General features: G+C 56.5%; 1 protein-coding gene across 1 annotated transcript; it reads right to left on the bottom strand.

The window, feature by feature from the left end:
- Positions 1–2219: 2219 nt before the first annotated feature.
- Positions 2220–6605, bottom strand: RTL1 (retrotransposon Gag like 1). Its single transcript, XM_037835239.1, has one exon. It carries the CDS (start codon positions 6603–6605, stop codon positions 2577–2579), a length of 4029 nt encoding a protein of 1342 aa, XP_037691167.1. The 3' UTR covers positions 2220–2576.
- Between the last annotated feature and the right edge of the window lie 10840 nt (positions 6606–17445).

The following is a 17445-nucleotide window of genomic DNA, read 5'->3' as shown; positions in this document are numbered from 1 at the left end:
TGACCAGGTGCATGTGTGCAAGTGCATGGTGAGTGATCGTGTGTGCATGTGTGTAATCGTGTGTGTGACTATAGGGGTGAGTGTGAATGACCAGGTGCATGTGTGCAAGCACACGTGTGTGTGTGCATGTGTGTAATCGTGCGTGTGACTATAGGGGTGAGTGTGAATGACCAGGTGTGTGTGTGCAAGTACACGTTTGAGTGTGTGTGACTGTGACTGTGTGTGTGTGGGGCCCTTACCTGCCCCAGGTGTTTCGCTTAGGGGCTTTGGCATCCCCCAGAGGAGCTTACCTGGGGGCAGAGGGCATTTTAGAGCCAGGGCCTCTGGGGGTGTCCTGTGTCCTCGGGCCTCCCCGCCCCTCACACGTGCCCCAGTTGATGGGACAGCAGGGCAGGCAGCTGGCCTCCGGGGACAGGGCCTTCCGTGACTGCTCCTTAAGGGGGGTGCAGGGGTTCCTGCCACTAAGCCCCGACCTGTAATCAGGGGGCCTGCCAGGGATCTCCTGGCGCTGCATCCTGGGCAGAGTGGGGAGGTGGACAGACAGACAGACATGGTGCCTGGGGGCTCCTGGGGCCGCTACAACACTGGCTCTATGGGGGGGCCTTTCCCTGGGCCCCCATGGCTGTAGCTGTGCAGGGTGGGCACAGCATGGTTGGAGAAGGGCTCTGTCCCCGACTCTGGCCCCGGCTCACCCCACGGTTACCCAGGAACCCCATGGCGGGTTCTCCAGCACTCCGATGGTTTGTTCAGGCTGGGCGGGCTCTGGCCGAGCCCCTGACCTTTGAACCAGGGGGCCTGTTCAGTGGTCTCATGGTGCCACCGTCAGGGGCAGACCCCAGGGTGGAGATGGACTATTGTGGGCATCAAGGTTCAAGGCCCTGCCCGCCTGGGAGGCCAGTGGGCCTCCCCTCTGCCCATCCCGGGGTGCACAGGCTCGTCGGGGTGGCGAGGGGCTGGGCAGGGGCAGTGCCCTGGCTCTGAGGCGTGCTTGGTCAGTGGGTGCTGGGTGGTGGGATGCGGGAGCCCGAGTGAGCGTCCGAGAACCTGCCTCGCTGGCCCACGGCACTCACGACGGCTGTTTTGCCACTTCCGGAGCGTGGTGACCCTCTGACGTGGGACCAGGCCTTCTCCCCTGGCTGGGGGGCACCTCCAGGTCACGGCTCCTTGGCTCCCCAACTCTCCAACTTGGGGGGCACAGACTACAGCCTGCCATCCCCTCATGCTTCATATGGGGGCTTGGATTTCTGGGCTCCCTGTCCCGGAGTCCCAGGAGGGCAGCTCCCAAACCCCCCAGGGGCTCTGGGGATGAGCCTGGGAGGGCAGGGCATCGGCCGTCACGCAGCAGGTTGGGGTGACTCCCAAGGCGGAGTGGCAGCTCTGGGGCCACGGGTCACCTTCACCAAGGTGGAGGCAAGGCCAGGCCCCACGTGGGGCTGTTTCAAGGGAGACCCCAAGTCTGGCCTCAGAAAACCAAGCCTTTCTGCCCAGCCCCTCCTGGCCCTCCTCCCCCCGGCCTGCCCCCACTTTTCCTCCCCTCTCCCTCCTCCCCATTTGCCCCCCCACTCTTCCTTCCCTCTCGCTCCTCCCCCTTACTGCCCTTCACTCTTCTCTCCCTCACCTGCCCCCACCCCACCTTTAAAGAACAAACCACAAAGCCAGGTAATCTTTTATTCTGCTTTATTATGGGGGTAGGAAAAGGTTGAAGAGGTGGGAGCACAGGGGAAGGGGCAGGGTCTTCTCCCCGTGGCACAGAGCTGAGGTCCAGAGGACGGCTGTCACCTCCTCAGCACAGTCCAGGGCCGGTGTCTCCCTGGAGCTCCCCTCCCCATGTCCAGCTGTCAGTACCGGGAGGGAGCGGGAAGCCCCCAGGAGAAGGCCCCATTCAGTGCCCTGCGACCCCGGTTTCCCGGATGTCCTGGACACGTCAGCTGTGGCAAATCCGGTAAGAGTCCTGGGACATGGGATGGTTCTGCAGTGCGGCAGTGTCCAGGTAAGGGCTAGAACTCAGGGTCAGTGGAGCAGGTGCTTGGAACTAGACGGCTGGGGAGTGGGCTTGCCTGGCGGGTGGGGGCTGGGTGGGGGGCGCACAGCACACCATGAGATGGTGGGGGAGGGGTGCAGGGGGTCGGGACCCAGCAGCTCGGGTGTCCAGGAGCACCGGAGACGGAGGTAGGAGTCAGTGGAGCCCCCGAGGTCAGTGTCCCAGATGACGCTGGGTGGCGGCGTCCACCACACCTGCTTGCCTGGCTGCGTCCTTCCTCCTGCTTCTCTCCTGGCCTGGGTCGCGGGTCCCATCTGCTCATCGCTGCTTTCTGCTCATTGTCTTGGTCCCCATCGGAGGCCTGGGGCCTGCAGACTGAGGCTGCTCTGGTCTCCGATTAACGAGGGTCCATTGGTGCTGATGACATTGCTGGATGGACGATGAGTTGGAGAAATTGTAGCCCTTCAGGAGGGGGCTCCTTGGTCAGGTGCAGCAGGAAGGGGTCTCTGGGTCCGAGCCAAGCAGGTGGAAGCGCGGTTCTGGGGTGCTTGGGGGCGGAGGGGTCCAGGGGCCGCTCCCCGAGAAGTGGGAGCTTTCAGTTGAGGTCTGCGTCTCTGCTGCTGTCATTGTCGTCGTTGGGCCGTTCTCCCGGGCTGGCTCCATCCGCCATCTGCCCAGGCTGCAGCATCCAGACAAAGCCTGGCGTGGCCTGGGCCTGGAGCGCCCCCAGGAAGTCAGCCGTGGCCCTGGCTGCCCGCCCCCTGTTGAGCAGGTCCAGCTGCCCATCGGCCCCATGGACGTAGAGCAGGAGGTCATTGACGATGGCGAGGATTTGGGGGCTGGCGCGGGGGCGTCGGGGTTGGAGGGCACGGGTGGCATCGGCGGGCAGCGCCCCTGGCACGCCGTTGTCCTGCGCGTCCTGCGGGGTGTCTTGCAGGCCGTCATGCAGGCCACAGTGATGGTAACGTTGCAGGTCGTCTTGCAGGGCTTCCCGCGAGACGACGTCCTCGTCGCCAACGCCGTGCAGGGCCGGGTGGTGGGGCACGGGCGGCGCCCAGCGGCCTCCTTCTCGGAGGGTGACGCCCACACCCCAGAGCTCGCGCAGCATCAGCCAGAACCTGGGGGTGAGCTGCAGGCCCTGGCGGGTCCCGGGGAGCAGGGCGCTCTGCCGCCAGCAGCTGGGGCCCAGGAGCAGCTCGGCTATCTCCTCGGCCAGGGCGGCGGTGGTGCCCGTGAGCGGGGGCATCTGGGCAAGGAGCCGGGCGATGGCTGCGGCGAAGTCACCCCTGGCGATGCCCGCTGTGTCCAGGGTGAGCCGCTGAGGGCGTCGAGGCGGGGTCCTCTCTGCTCTGGGCTCAGGGGGCAGCAGCAGGGGCAGGTGCCGCTGCAGCTTCAGCAGCAGGAGGAAGGTGGCCAGGGCCAGGGCGTCCCTGCAGGTCAGCAGGTCTTGGGCGCAGCTCAGGGGGGCATCCCTGATCTGCTCGGGGTTGAAGCGTGAGAGGAAGCTGTCCAATATCTGGTGGATCGGTAGCCGTGCCAGTTGCTGCAGCTGGGCGTTGGGCCCGTGCGGCTCGCCCTGCGGCAGGATGCCTTCGTCGTTGTCCTCCTCCTCCTCGGATTCGGGGAGGGAGCCCCCAGTGGCTAAGATCACCTGCACCCGTGGGTCAGTGACGTGCCGGAGAGCGCCCGGGTTGAGGCTTCCTGTGGGCAGCTGGGGCCGGCCACCCTCTCGCTCGGGCCGCTCCGCGACGTCGAAGTGGAAGTGGGAGAAGAAGACGACCCAATGGCCGGGGAGAAGTACGGTGAGCCTGTCATTATTCAGAGAGGCCAGATCCTCTGTTTTGAGACGGATCATGATGGGCTCCTCGGTATTCTCCAGGTAGCGACGCCACACCGTGAAGGCAGCCCAGATGGGGAGGACCCTCCGCTGCAGGCGGGAGGACTCGGTCAGCTCGGTCGGGGCCAGGGGGCGCGAGTAGAAGGCGCACGGGACCATCTTGCCCGTGCGCCTGTCTATTTGGATCAGGGAGGCGTGCAGGGCCGACCTGGTGACGTCGGCTTCCAGGTAGAAGGGGTCCTGGGGCCTCGGGTGGCGCAGGAGGGGTGCCTTGCGGAAAGCCCGCTTCAGGCACTTGAAGGCCTCCTGCTCCTCCGCCCCCCAAGAGAAGCCCTGGCTGCCCAGCAGCTGCCGCAGCAGGGGCTCGATGATGCCCATAAACAGCGCCACGAAGTGCCGGTAGGGGAAGGTGAAGTCGATCAGGTGCCGCAGGGCCCCCCTGGAGCTGGGGGTGGGGTACCCCGTGACAGCGGCCACGGTGCTCTTGCTGAGCTTCACCCCCTCGGGGGTGATGACGAAGCCCAGGAACTCCATGGCCTGCTGGTGGAACTGGCTCCTGTCCAGGGCACAGTAGACGTGGTGGTGCCGGAGGCGCACCAGGACCTCGCGGACGTGCTGGGGGTGCTGCTCCCGGCTCATGGAGTAGATCAGGACGTCCTGCCCGTAGGAAAGCACAAAGAAACCCAGCATGTCCTTGAGGATAAAGTGAATCACGCGCTGAGGGATGACGGGGTCTGGGGATAGCTTGAAAGGCCGGTAGCTCTCCATCTCCTGGGGCTTGAAACCGAACGCTGCTCTCCATACGTCCTCCGCGCGGTGTATGTTCGTGCTTTCCCTCACGACGGTCCCACGCAGCTCCAGCTTCGTGAACCATGCGGCTCCGTGCAGCTGGTCAAACAGTTCCGGAATCATCTGTACGTAGTCCTGTCTGTTGGTCAGCATGTCTCGCGGGTCCCAGCATTCATCCTGCAGCCTGGCTCTGTCTTGCATCCCAGCACCCACAGGTCCCCAGGGCGCGGTGGAGGGACACTCGTAGAACGTCTCGCCGTGATCACTGTCTCCAGCCTGCTGAAGCTCAGAGGGCTCTGATTCAGAAAGATCATCGGATCCGTCTGAGCTTGGCTGGTCGGAAGTCTCCTCATCTGCTGCTCTCGGGTTGAACACGTCGGCCAGGTCGGAGTAAGGGGGCGGCAGTCCGGGCAGCAGGCTCAGGCCGTGTCTCTCCAGCGCAATGCAGGGTGGGGGCGGGCGCAGGCAGTTCTGCAGGCAGTAGGGAGAGTGGAAGGAGCAGCGGCCTTTGACCCAGTCCACTTCGGGGGTGTGGACCCGGAGCCAGTCGGTGCCTAAGATCACAGAGAAGTTGGGGGACGGCACAATGTTGAACTCGAGGGACTCCTGGTGGTTCTGATGGATGCACACCAGGGGCTCGGTGTACAGCCAGACGGGCCCGCTGCCGATGAGCGAGCCGTCCACGGTCCATGCCGCCTGGGGGTAGGGCCTCCGGTAGAGCGCCACGTAGTGCTCTTGGGCAAACCTCTCGTCCATGAAGTTGCCGCTGGCGCCCGAGTCCACCAGCGCCCGCACCGCGATGCTGTGGTAGGGGTTGACCCTGATCATGACCAGCAGGAAGATGTGGGCCCGATCGATGTCAGGGTGGACGTCGCCGGTTGGCCAGCTGCTCACCGTCCACCTCTCCGGAGAAGGTGAGTCGAATCTGGTCCAGTTGCGCGGGCGGGACTCGGGGGGCAGGCGGAGCAGCGCCCTCCGCTCGGCCAGCTTCTCTTCTATCTGCAGGATGACCGTGATCAGGCTCTCCAGAGAGTCCGGCTGGGGGACCCGGAACAGGTAATGCCTGATGTCCTCGTTGAGGCCCTGGCACAGGTGGGCCTGCAGGACTTCGTCTGGCCAGCCCAAGGTGGGTACCAGGCTCTGGAACTCGGTGATGTAGGCGAGGGCTGGCCGGTTCCGCTGCCTGATGGCGAACATGGCCTCCTCAGCCAGACGCACTGCCTGGCGGTGCTCGAACGTGTTCGACACGGCGTCCAGGAAGCCTGGGAAGACTCCCATGAGGGAGCGGGTACACTGCAGCAGGGCTTTGATCCACTCCAAGGCCAGGCCCAAGAGGTGACTGACGATGTACCCAACATGCAGCCGGTTGTCAGAGAACAGCCGGGGATGGCTCTGTAGGACCAGCTGGCAGAGCAAGATGAACTCGCGGTACTCCCGGCGGTTGCCGGAGAAGGGCGCCGGGAAGGACAGAGGGTACAGGCTGAAGCCGTTCCTGGGGGGCTCTGCCGCGGCCCTTTGCTGTTCTCTGAGGCCCTGCACGCGGATGTACAGAGACACCAGGGCGCGCATGCTGGCCTCCACCTCCTGGTCCTCGGGGAGCTGCTGCACCCTGAATGGGATCAGGTCAGTGCTGCACTCGCCCCCTCCCTGGGCTCCGGGTGGGCTGCACGGAGCCTCGTCCTCGTCGGCCTCATCCTCGTCCGTCTCCGCGTGTGCACCATCACATGACTCCTCCGTGTCTTGGAGTAGGTCATTGGGTGGATCCTCTATGTTGTGATGCGGGCCACTGGATGTCTTCTCCATGTCTTGGAGTAGATCACTGGGCAACTCTTCTGTCTCCTGGAGGGAGCCACTGGGCGGCTCCTCTGTCCCCTGGGCTGGGCCGCCGGAGGTCCCCGCGCTGCGGTCGAACGAGCCCTCGGAGGACTCCATTTGTTTTGATGATGGATTCTTACGCTCCATCATCGTCTCAAATGAGTCTTCAGAGGGTTCTATCATTTCTTCGGATGGAGAGTTGTGTTTTCTGAAGACGGGTGAGGTTGGGATGCACCCAGTCACCGACGGGGACGGCGAAGATCAGAACCTGGGGCGGGGTGGGCGGGAAGGAAAGCAACTGTTTGTTTAGGGTCTCTTGTCAAGAAGGATTCAGAAGCCTAACTAACCGGACAGAGAGAACCTGGGAGCATTCCCCCTGCCCAAGCCGGCCTCCATGCCGGCCACTCAGGGTGCACCCAGCGGACACCCTAACTGTCTGTCAACCTGGCCTGCCTGCTTCCCCCGGTGCACCTGAGAAGTCACAGCCCGTAAAGTTTGTGGAGTGACTGGCCGGCGGGCAGCTGGCAGGAGGCGTGGGTGGCTCCGTCTCACACTGGCGGCGTTGCCTGCTGAGTCCTCCTTCCCGCTTTGGGCACCCGAGAGGCCACAGAGGCCACATCTCAGTGCCCCCCGAAGCCTCCCTGGCAGGCTGGGCACACTGGCACGAGCCCAGAGGCAGGAGTCTCCAGCCGAGATGCCCACCGTTCGACAAGTTCAGTGGGAGGGGAGGACGGGGCACACGAGTCCATGGCCCCCAGTAGCTCTTATTTCCTTCCCCAAACTCAGAGTAGAGATTCAGGGTGAGGGGTGGGTGTAGCGGTCTGGTTTTTAAGGTTTATTTATTTTCCATAAATGTTTATAAAGTCCCTACTATGTGCCGGATACTTGTTACCGGATTCTAACTTGGAAATTCCACTGATTTTTTCACCATTTCTTTCATCTTTGATGCTGTGTTCTCCCTGGCTGTGAGCTGTTGAAGAGATCTTCAGATAACAACCCCCCCCCCAACTCCTCGCAATCTCCACTTTCCCTGGGTTGCCCTCTAAACCTGTGGGGATTCGGGCACCTCAAACATTTGGCCTCAGACCCACAGATACGACCCTATTTCCATGCTTCTGCCTCACCTCCCCAGGCCCCTTCTGGGTCTGCCTTCTCACTCTTTAGCAGCACCCCTTCTCTCTGTCACCGATTAGTTTTCCTTCTGCACGGGGGCTCTGGGGCAGAGGTGGGCTGGGGTCTTGAGGGGTGGAGGAGGGCGTGAGATACATTTGATACCTGTCCTGGGAATGACTTTTAAATGTCCAGTGATGGGTGGTTTTAATGGGCTGGGAGCTAATTTAAGGGGATGTCTTGGCTGGGGTTATTGGTATGTGTTTTTCTCTGCTGGGGCAGAGGGAATTGAGCTCTGACTACACAATCGATCATCTTCCTAGTTACTGCTGTTGCTAAATGTAATACCTTTCGTTAACTCTGCATTCTCTCCTTAACTAGCAGACCAATCTGTATATTAAAAAAAGAATGCCTTCCCTTATGTAAAACTCTTCATTGCTAAAACCCCCGCCCTCCAGCCAGATACAAAATTCTGATCTGCTATTTCTCAAAATTAAGAACACCCTTGTTGGCATGACGTTTAAATTCGATCATGCAGCCCCTCTGATTAAAACCTTTCACTGTTTATTTTCTGTCTACAATGTTACATCCAAACTTTTAGCATAAAAAGTATCTGACATGTAACTTACTTAAAACCATTCTCTGGCTAAAAGTTAAAGGCCTTAGCGTGATGCAAAATTCTGATGCCATGCCACTCCTCAATTTAAAGACTGAAATTTTTGGCAGGATGGTACATCAGGTAAACATGCATCACCATCATCATCACCATCATCATCATCATCATCATCATCATCATCATCACAACAACATATACATAGCACACTGTATATACTAAGTCATTTTCTCTTCACTATTATTCTGGTAAACTTCCAAGTTTCTAATATCTGTAAGTCCAAATGTTTTAGCATGAAATATAAAATTTTGACTCATAAAAGTAATTTATCTGCAGGCTTATCTATTAGAAATAAAAATTGCACCAAGTCTTCCTTCAAACTCTATTGGCAAAAACTAAAATCCTTAGCAGGACGATTTAAATACTAGAGTGTATCTCTCTTTAACATGAAGTCTATACTTCTTAGGATATTTACAAATTTGATTGTGTATATGATTAAACCCTTCAACTTTTTGATCTTCAACCTAAAATCTGATGTCCTTGGCATATTATAAAAACCTGATCTTAATGCTCCTTATCATGAAAGTTCAAATTCTTAACAAGATGCATAAGTTAGCCCGTAACTTCTCTATTTGAAACTTAAAAAAAGTTCTTCATAGCTTATAATATGAAGTTCCAATCACTTAGTATAAAGTAAAAAAAAATTTCATATAATTTACTTGCATTCTGATCGATATGAAACCCAAAATCCCACTGGGCCACTCCTTTATTGGCATGTATCCAAACTTCTTACCATGATAATAAAAATTTGATATAGACATTTGATCATCAAAATAAAATAAAAAGGTCACAGTTCCTTACAAGACACAGTTTGGTCTCCTAACTTCTGCTTAAAGTCTTATAATGTCTCTTTACCTGCGGCACAATGGCCAAACTCATCAGTGTGAAATGCACATTTTATGACCTGACTTCTCTGCAGACACTTCAGTCAAACAGAAAAATTTCACCATGTCACTCCCATAAAATTCCTTGATGGCTGAAATCCAGATCCCTTAGCAATGGCACAAAAATGTGAGCTGTCTCTGGGCTCTCTGGGCTCAAGCCAAGATGTCTTAGCAGGACAGGTAAATGCAATCAGGTAACTTTTCTGCAGAAGATGTGCCGCTGTCTCCATGTTGCAACAAAAGGTCAAACTCCCCGGCCTAAAGTTCAGGTGGGGTGGGGTGGGGCCAGGGGAGCCTCGGCTGGGGCCCCCTGATGCTTAGTCACTGTAGGTTCGTCAAACCCGGATGCTTCAGTAGAAAAGAGGTTTTACCCTCTAATTCTTCTGTAAAGCAATGCTCCGCAGCTCAAGCCTTAAAACCCTTTATTGGCCAAAACCCAAGTGCCTCTGCATGAGGTCTCAAAAGTGAGCTCCCATCCTTCCTTCAAATGAAATGCTGCCAGTGCCACTCACATCTCCTTGGCATGTGATAAAAATCTGATCAGATTATCTTTACCGTAAAAATCCACTCTTTGTGCTATACTGCAATGTGAAAATTTGATCAAAGTTTTCAGATTCTTCATTGCCTGTAATGTAAAGCCCAACTACTTAATATAAAACCATGAAATTTATCTTCAGACTGATCTATAGAAACACCCCAAATCTTACCATGTTATGCCTTTAAACCCTTTGTTGGCGTAAATCTGAACATATTAGCATGAAATAAAAATTTGATCACGTCATCGTTTACAATAAAATTCACACTTCCAAGCACAACATACAAAATTTGGTCTTATAACCCCACCTTAAAGCCTTACAATGTCTTTTAATGAAGTAAAAGTCCAACTACCTTAGGATAAAATGTGAATTTATTTTGTAATTTCTCTGCATATTGTTCCATCAAACACAAAAACTCACCAGGTCCCTCCCTCAAAACTTTTGATTGACTACAGTCAGGTTCCTAGGCGTGTGCAGGAATCTACTCATGTCAGAGCCTCAAAATAAATCCCAAATTTCTTTGCATATTCAGCTTGGACATGTAACTTCTCTGATTAAAATCTTTCAACTTTTATGCCTTCTATATCAATCAGATCTCCTTGATGCATTCCCAAAGGTCTGACTTTGGCAACCCCCCCCCCAACATAGAAAGTTCATATATTTCAGGGTGATACTTAAATTTTTGGCTGTTGTTTTTCTATTTACAAGTCTTCCTTGTTTCTTCTCTGCCTGTACCATCAAGTCCAAAGCTGTTAGCGTGAAAATACATTTCACTGAATTGTTTCTCTGCAGATTTGTCTCCCACTAGCAAAAATCTCACCATCACATTTTCTAAAACCCTTTGGCATCAGATTCCTTAGCATCATATAAAAATTTGATCCTGTAACTCCTCAAAAGAAATTCCAGATTTTTTCCTGTAAAACCCAAATCTATTCATGAACCCCCTGCGTAAGGTCTTTTAATGCATTTTCATCACTAACAAAATGTCTCAACTTCTTAGCATGGCACCCACATCTAATCATGCTATTCTCAGCTTAAAACTTGTCAGGTTCACGTCCACCACATAAAATCCAGGTACCTTAGCTGGAACTGAGAATTGGACCCAGAATTTCTCATGTTGAAAATCTTTTGATTGCTCCTTGTTGCTTATAATGTCAGGTCTAAATTCCTTTGCATGAAGCCAAAATGTTTAGCTACCTACAATTTCTGGTTTCAGTTCCTCACCCCTCCTCACACTTGGCACCAGCCCCTAAACACATTTTGACTTTATTGTCCCCATGCCTTTTTATTTCTTTAAGCGAGTCTCTCTGCCCATGATTCATTAATTCATTCAGCAGCGTGTCCTGATTCTTTTTCTGGACCAGGTGCAGCGCTCTTACCCAGTGTGACGAGATGGAGGCAACCCCGCCCTGTGGGACAGAACCAGTCGCCGGGATGGGGGCCCACCCGGTAAGCCCACCCAAGACAGATGTGTGCCATGCTGGGGGTGAGTGTGGTGACTGTGCGCCGAGGCCAGGGGCTTTCTCTCTGCACTTGTGAGTGTCCCCTTCTGCTGACCCTCTGCAGAGACTGTGGGCATTGTTGGGGATAGTCATCTGTAAAGATAGGGTGCCAGCTCCCCAGCCCTCCCTGGGGGCCCCATTTTCCTGGTCACATTAGGCAGTCCTTAGGGGCTTTCTGTCTGACTTGCGCCCCCACCTGCCCACCCTTGCCCCCACATACAGCGAAGGGGGTGTGCCTCTGCCTCTCCCCCGGGAGCCCCAGAAGCAATGTCTAATGTCCTCAGTCCTCTGAAGGAGGCTCAGTGGATGGGGGTGTCTCGCACCTTATGACAGATGCATTGAGAAATGTCTACCAATTCGGAAAGGCTCACCTGACCCCAAAATTGGGATTTAGTGCACTTGGTCTGGGAGTCAACCCTCTTCCCCCGACGGGCAGATCTAATGACCCAGCCTCTTGCCCCGGTTGGGTCAGCTCCCCCCTTGCCTGGCAGGAGCGGCCCAGCAGGGCCGGGCTGCCCATGTGGGCTGGGGAGGGCTGGCCGTGGGAGAGGGTGGGGGGCAAATCCCTCAGCGAGTACCTCCCTGTCAGCTCGCCCATATGGTAAAGGAAATCTGATTTTAAAAATAGAGCTTTGTAAGAGGAGGTGAGAGGCTATTAAGGAGCAGAGCTGAGCCTGGGGTGGGGGCTGGGGGGAGGAATTAGAGGGGAGGTATGGACAGGGTGGGGGGCGGGAGGCCTGATGAGCTGAGGAGGAGGATCGAGAGAGAGAGAACTGGGAGGCCTCGGGTGAACTGGGGGTTTCCTGCAGGGTGCTGGAGTCCCTGCCCCTCACTGCCTGGACGACAGCTGGCAGGAGCTCCCCGGCTTGGGGGCTGCTGGGAAGGGTGTCGGGGCTGACATCAGAGGGAAAAGCCCGGGCCTCCTGGGCCTCCTTCTGGTCGATACTCAAAGCCACTCGGGTTCGGGGCCAAGTGACCTCGAAATGAGTATTTCCCATGTCCCCCTCCGCCTGCCCTGGTCCTGCTGGTGGGATCAGTGGAAGGGTGCAGGCATACCCCGAGACTGGAGGGTACTTTGAAACCAATATCAAGTCGAGATGGCCCTTGGCAGGTGAGGCTGGGACCTTACTGGGGTTTCCCAAGTGGATAGGTGGCGTGGACAGGATGCCCTTCTCATCAGGAGGCTGTGGGTGCAGCGCGCTGCAGGTAGCCTCTTCAGGACCCTGTGTGGAGCCGGGGTTGGGTCTTGGGGGACCAGGGAGCTTGTAGGGCCCAGTGGGCCCCTCCCGTCCTGAGAGGAAGCCGAGTGCTGCTGGGCCGGCTCAGCTGGCGTTGGGGTCCCTCCTCCCCTGGAGGCCTGGACAGTGGTCCTTGAATGTCAGGGCCTGATGGGCTGCAGACATCGTGGTAGGAAAGGGGACACTGAGTCTTTGGAAGGGAGATTGACGTGCCTGAGGCTTCTTCTCTAATCCCAAACCAGGTTTCTCTCTGGGCTGCCCGTGTAGGGGCCTCCTGGCCTCCTGGTCCCATCACCTCCTGGAGAGGGTTCCCCAGCCCCTCACTTCCCCAGGCCCCTGAGGTCCATGGAAGCGAGGGGCTGCACCCCTGGCTCAGCTGTGGTGCCATGACCCCAGGAGGCCAGTCTGGGGCTCCCCATTGGCTGCCTGGTGCCTGCAGCTGAGGTCCTGCCCCCCCCACCCACCCACATACTTCACCAGCAGCTCTGGGGGGCAGCTGGGCCACTGCACCCAGAATAACCTGGTGAAGGGGAGGGTGCCTCCTGCGGGAGGGGCCGGGGCTGGGGGTCATGGAGGAGCCCGTCCTGCCCCCTTGTGCCACCCCACGTGGGCCGAGCCGGTCAGCCCCTTCCTGAGGCTGCCCTTTGCCGTCCAAGGTCGGCGGGCGGGGGGAGGAGCCCTGGGCGGCTTCTGGGCCTGGACTGTGCTGACTTCAGGAGTGGCCTGCACATGGGCCTCAGTTTCCCCCTGACTGCAGTGAGAGGCTGGGCGGTGGTCTTCTCACTTTGCTCCTGAAGCTCAGGGTTCCTTAGAGAGCCCCAAGGTGGGACTCTGGGGAGCAGCTGTGAGAGAGCAGCTCAGGGACTCCCCACCCTGCCTCAGCTCCTGTAAATTGGGGTCCTCACATTATTTCATTTAAACCGAGGTCCCCACATTCACGCAATGGTTGGAAGCACCGACAATGTGGTGTTTTCCTGGTTCTTGTCTTGACTTTGCCACCAGGGGAGGGAGGGCTCTCGCAGTGGGGGTGTCCGTGTCCCCGGTGGGCACCCCGCTGTTGCCCCTGCCCTGTTGCATGGAAGGGCCCAAGTGGCTGCAGGCCCAGGAGGTGGGGGGTGAAGGGTAGGACATGGGGATGTCAAGGCAAACGAGGCAGGCCGGGCTGGCATGGCAGCCGGGGTCCGCAGCGGCTGGCGAGGGTGTGGCCCTGCGGGGCCTTGTGTTCCCCATTTCCAAACTGGACAGAGCACCTGCTCCCCAGGGGAGATGGGGGTGGCCAGCCCTTCAAGAGCCAGAGAATGCTGCGGACCAGTAAGGGACTGTGGTTTCATCAGGACTCTCAGGACGCTCCCTTCTAGAACATCCGCTATAACCGTAATGGTCACGATTCAGGCACCCTCTTGTGTTTGTGACTCACTCGGTGTCACCCCCACTCTTCTCTCAGCAACCCCACGGGAGGGACCGTCCTGTTTTGGACAGGACTCTGACGCCACCCGGGCCCTAGTGCTTCCCTCTGCACTGAGCTGATCTCCGGAGCTGGTGGGGGGTGGGGGAGATGACAGAAGAAGCCGCGTCGCCCCAGCAGGGTAACTGGGATTTATTTATTAAAAGAAATGCTTCCCGAGCAGCTGCTCTGTGACCCGCACTCCCAGCCATGTGGCCCCGTAACTGCACAGGAGCCATGAGGGAGGGGGTGTTTCCCCTTTCACAGGGGAAACTGAGGCTTGCAGGGCTCAGTGTTGGCCAGAGGCCCCCAGGAAGGGCCTGGCAGGGGCAGGGTTCAAATCTGGGCTCCTGGCGGGTGGAGAGGGCGGTGGCCGGTTGGAGACCTTGAGAGGCCACCTCCATTGCCTGGTGGTCATGCGGTCAGCCTCGAGGAGTGGGGATTTGGCATCTGCCTCCATTTCCCCGAAAAGCTCCTGCTGTCTTTCCCACTTTGGCTAATTTGGTTTTAGTGGAGGGACAGGGCAGCTGGCCCCAGAAACTACCAATTATAGCCCCTCAAGTATTTGAACAGAGGTATGTGTCCCCCCCACCCTGCTCCATGTCGGGGTTTTATTCTTGCAAGACAAACTCCCCCTTTAACCTTTTCTCCCGAGCGCCGGCCCATTAAGTACCCAGACCACCCCCCCACCAGACGCGCCCCGGGGGGGGGTCAGCTGGGACCCCCGCCCCAAGTCTTACCTTTACTGCAAGTGTCCTGGCGATCAACTCCTGTCGCCACTGGAGCCTCGCTTCTCTCTAGAAAGTGAGGAGACGCGTCTTTAATCATGAATGTCAGAGCAAGGCCGGGAGTCGGGAGGCCTCACGGCCACTGCCGTCTCCTCTGCCTCCCCCCTGCCCTCTTGTCGTGTGTTTTCCTGGCAGCAGCTCAGGACACACGTGGTCTGGTGTCGCCCCCCCCCGCCCCATAGGTGCGTGGAGGTGCGGTGGCCGCTTTGTCACGGGAAGGGAGCAGATGCCTGGCCCAGGATTGAGAAGGAGGTCTGAAAAATTATATATATATATATATTTTTTTCTGATTTATTAAATGTATGCATGCAAGTCCTTAGGATGGAACTAACCCGAGCCCTTTCCTTCACAGCCGAGGCTCACTGCCCCCGCTGGGCAGTGGGTCGGTGGATGCACCCCAGCCCCCAAGGATGGCGTGTCCGCCCGAGAGTGTGGGGTCCTCTCAGGCTGCTCTTGGGGCTGACCAGCACCCCAGACCCCCGTGGTCCCTCCAGGTACGTGTGCCCCACCTCCTCCACCTGGCCAAGGTCTGGCTTCTCAGCTGCAGGCATGGCTGCGTTCAGTATTGGTGTGTGTGCGTGTGTGTGTGTGCGAGCACATGCGTGTGCTTGTGTGGAGTGGGTCATCGAGCAGCCTTGACCGAGGTGGGGGGATGACTTTAATATACTAATATCACTGAAAATTCAGAACAACCCCGTTACTCTCCTCTACCTGTTTCATGTAATGAGGGGAAGTGTCAGTGTCTGTCCCCGGCAGGCAAAGGGGCTCTGGCCACTGGGACACCTGCAACGGGGCCCTGGGGGCAGAGAGGCAGGTGCCATCTTGGAGGAGAGGCTGCACCTTGCACCAGTGACTGTAAATCAGGGACAGCAGTTTTGAGGTGTTGCCTTGATGCCCTAAACGGGTAAAATATCCAGTATCTGGTAGATGGTGGAAGCCAGCACATGTAAACAGCGGCTCTTACTTTGGGTGGCTCTTTTGCCCCCCGGCCCTTGGGAAAGCCTGTCTCGTTTGTGTTGGATTCAGAGGGAAATGAAAGGAATTGGCATTGGGGTGGGCCAGCCTTGGGGTCCGAGTGCCGCCTTGCGGGCTTTCGAAGGAATCCACATTCCCCCTTTAAATTACCCCCACCCTTCGGTGATGCTCATATCTAAACCTGGGCACTGTGTTTTATTCTTATTTATCATAAGAATATTTTGTATCTGCCAAACTGCGACAAAACCCCCCAAACATTCACCAGTCCCAAACCCAGCCCCAAATAAAACTGCACGTAAGAAATGGTATAGCCTTAACCTGCAGACACGTGGGCCACGGACTGATGAACTGGTGCTCACCAAGTCACGGGTGAAAACACTGACCAAAGAGAGGGAGAGAAAGCTCGAGAAGGGCCCGTCCACATGAACACCGATTAGTTGATTTCTGCAGAGGGAGGAGAGGACAAAGCAGGGATGGGGGTTTCCGGCTGCGCTGGGTGTGCAGGGGGCTCGTTTCGTGTTCTTGGGTCACTGGGTCCCTGGGGGCCTCGGTGTCTGTGCCAAGGTGAGTGTGTAGTTGGCGCCGCTGGTCCTTATAGTCTGGGGATGCCAAAGCCTCCCGACGGCGCAAGGGGGCCTGGGGTAGCATGCAAGCAGGATTTGGGGGCTGTAGCAGGGTATCGGGGTGCTGTGTGCTACCCTGGACATAGTAGGGAGGCCTGGACAAAGACTGGTCGGAGTTGCTCGTGCTCATGTAGCCACACCCTGTTCCGGGCTTGTTTCGGGGAGGAAACATGGCACCGAGACCCCTTGTGAGTTCAGCAAAGGAATAGTGCTGTTTTGGGTGGGGGGTACAGCCAGGCACGGGTCTTTGCCAGCCAGGCCTTTAGCCCCTGTCCCCTTTGCTGGGCCCCATCTCATGTCACAGGCCCCTGGAGTTCTCGTTCTAGTCAGCTAATCCCTGGGAACACGTTAGCTGGCAGGGCCTCTTGAAGCCCAAAGAGGAAAGCATCTCCCCAGTGGTGCTTTGCAGACACCGCTGGTGGCGCAGGAGGGATTTGGGGGTTTGGGGGTGTTGAAATAGTTGCCGGCAGGCGCACACCTGCTGGCCTCATGTCACAGACAGGCCACCTTGGAGACCCTGGGCTCCAGCTTTACAGCACATAAAATTAAAAAAACAATGATCTTTGGGATAAAGTAAATTCTCCGTGTCTGCAGAACCTGCTTGGGGCGTACGTGCCCCCCTCACAACCCATCAACCACATCCATCATCTTTGTTTTTGTCAAAACAGAAACTAAAAAACAAAAGGGAAATTAAAAACCCAGGCGAAATGTTTATTTTCATTAGACAAGAAATGCATTGATAATTAATATGCTCACTTTCATTACCAACCACCAGACGTTTCAGAGAGAGCTAAAACCATCTTTAACCCTTTCCTCGATCCCGGGCCCCCTCCCCAAACTCAACCACCGCCGCCAGTGGTTTCAGTATCTTTTCTTTGCATTTGCAAATACATAAAAATATATACCTCTAAAAATACGAGTTTGGTTATTTTTTACTAGACTCCATCATAGTGTGTGTTTACTTTTGCTGCTGCATGTCTTTCTTCACTCAAGAAAATGCTGGGAGACAATGAAGATTGACAGCAGTTTCTAACAGGAGCTTTGTGCTTCACAGTCTGCACCCACCAGACTTAATGCAGCCACTTCACCCTCGGAGGCGATGGCTGGGTCTTTACCTGGGGAGACTGTGGAGGCAGCTGCAAGTAATTGCTAATAGAGGCGCTGGAGGCAGTGGGCTCCTGAGTATTTGTTATGTTATTACGGATTAATTTATGAAGGCATAAATTAGAGAGATAAGAGAGGGGCCGGCC

Source organism: Choloepus didactylus, chromosome 4 (assembly GCF_015220235.1).
Source record: "Choloepus didactylus isolate mChoDid1 chromosome 4, mChoDid1.pri, whole genome shotgun sequence".
In the NCBI taxonomy this organism is placed as follows: domain Eukaryota; kingdom Metazoa; phylum Chordata; class Mammalia; order Pilosa; family Megalonychidae; genus Choloepus; species Choloepus didactylus.
Note: the sequence above shows the minus strand (reverse complement) of the source record. Positions and strands in the feature narration are given on the sequence as shown.

Coding starts and splice junctions, on each gene's coding strand:
- RTL1 (XM_037835239.1), bottom strand. CDS start 6,605: ATGATAGAACCCTCTGAAGACTCATTTGAGACGATGATGGAGCGTAAG.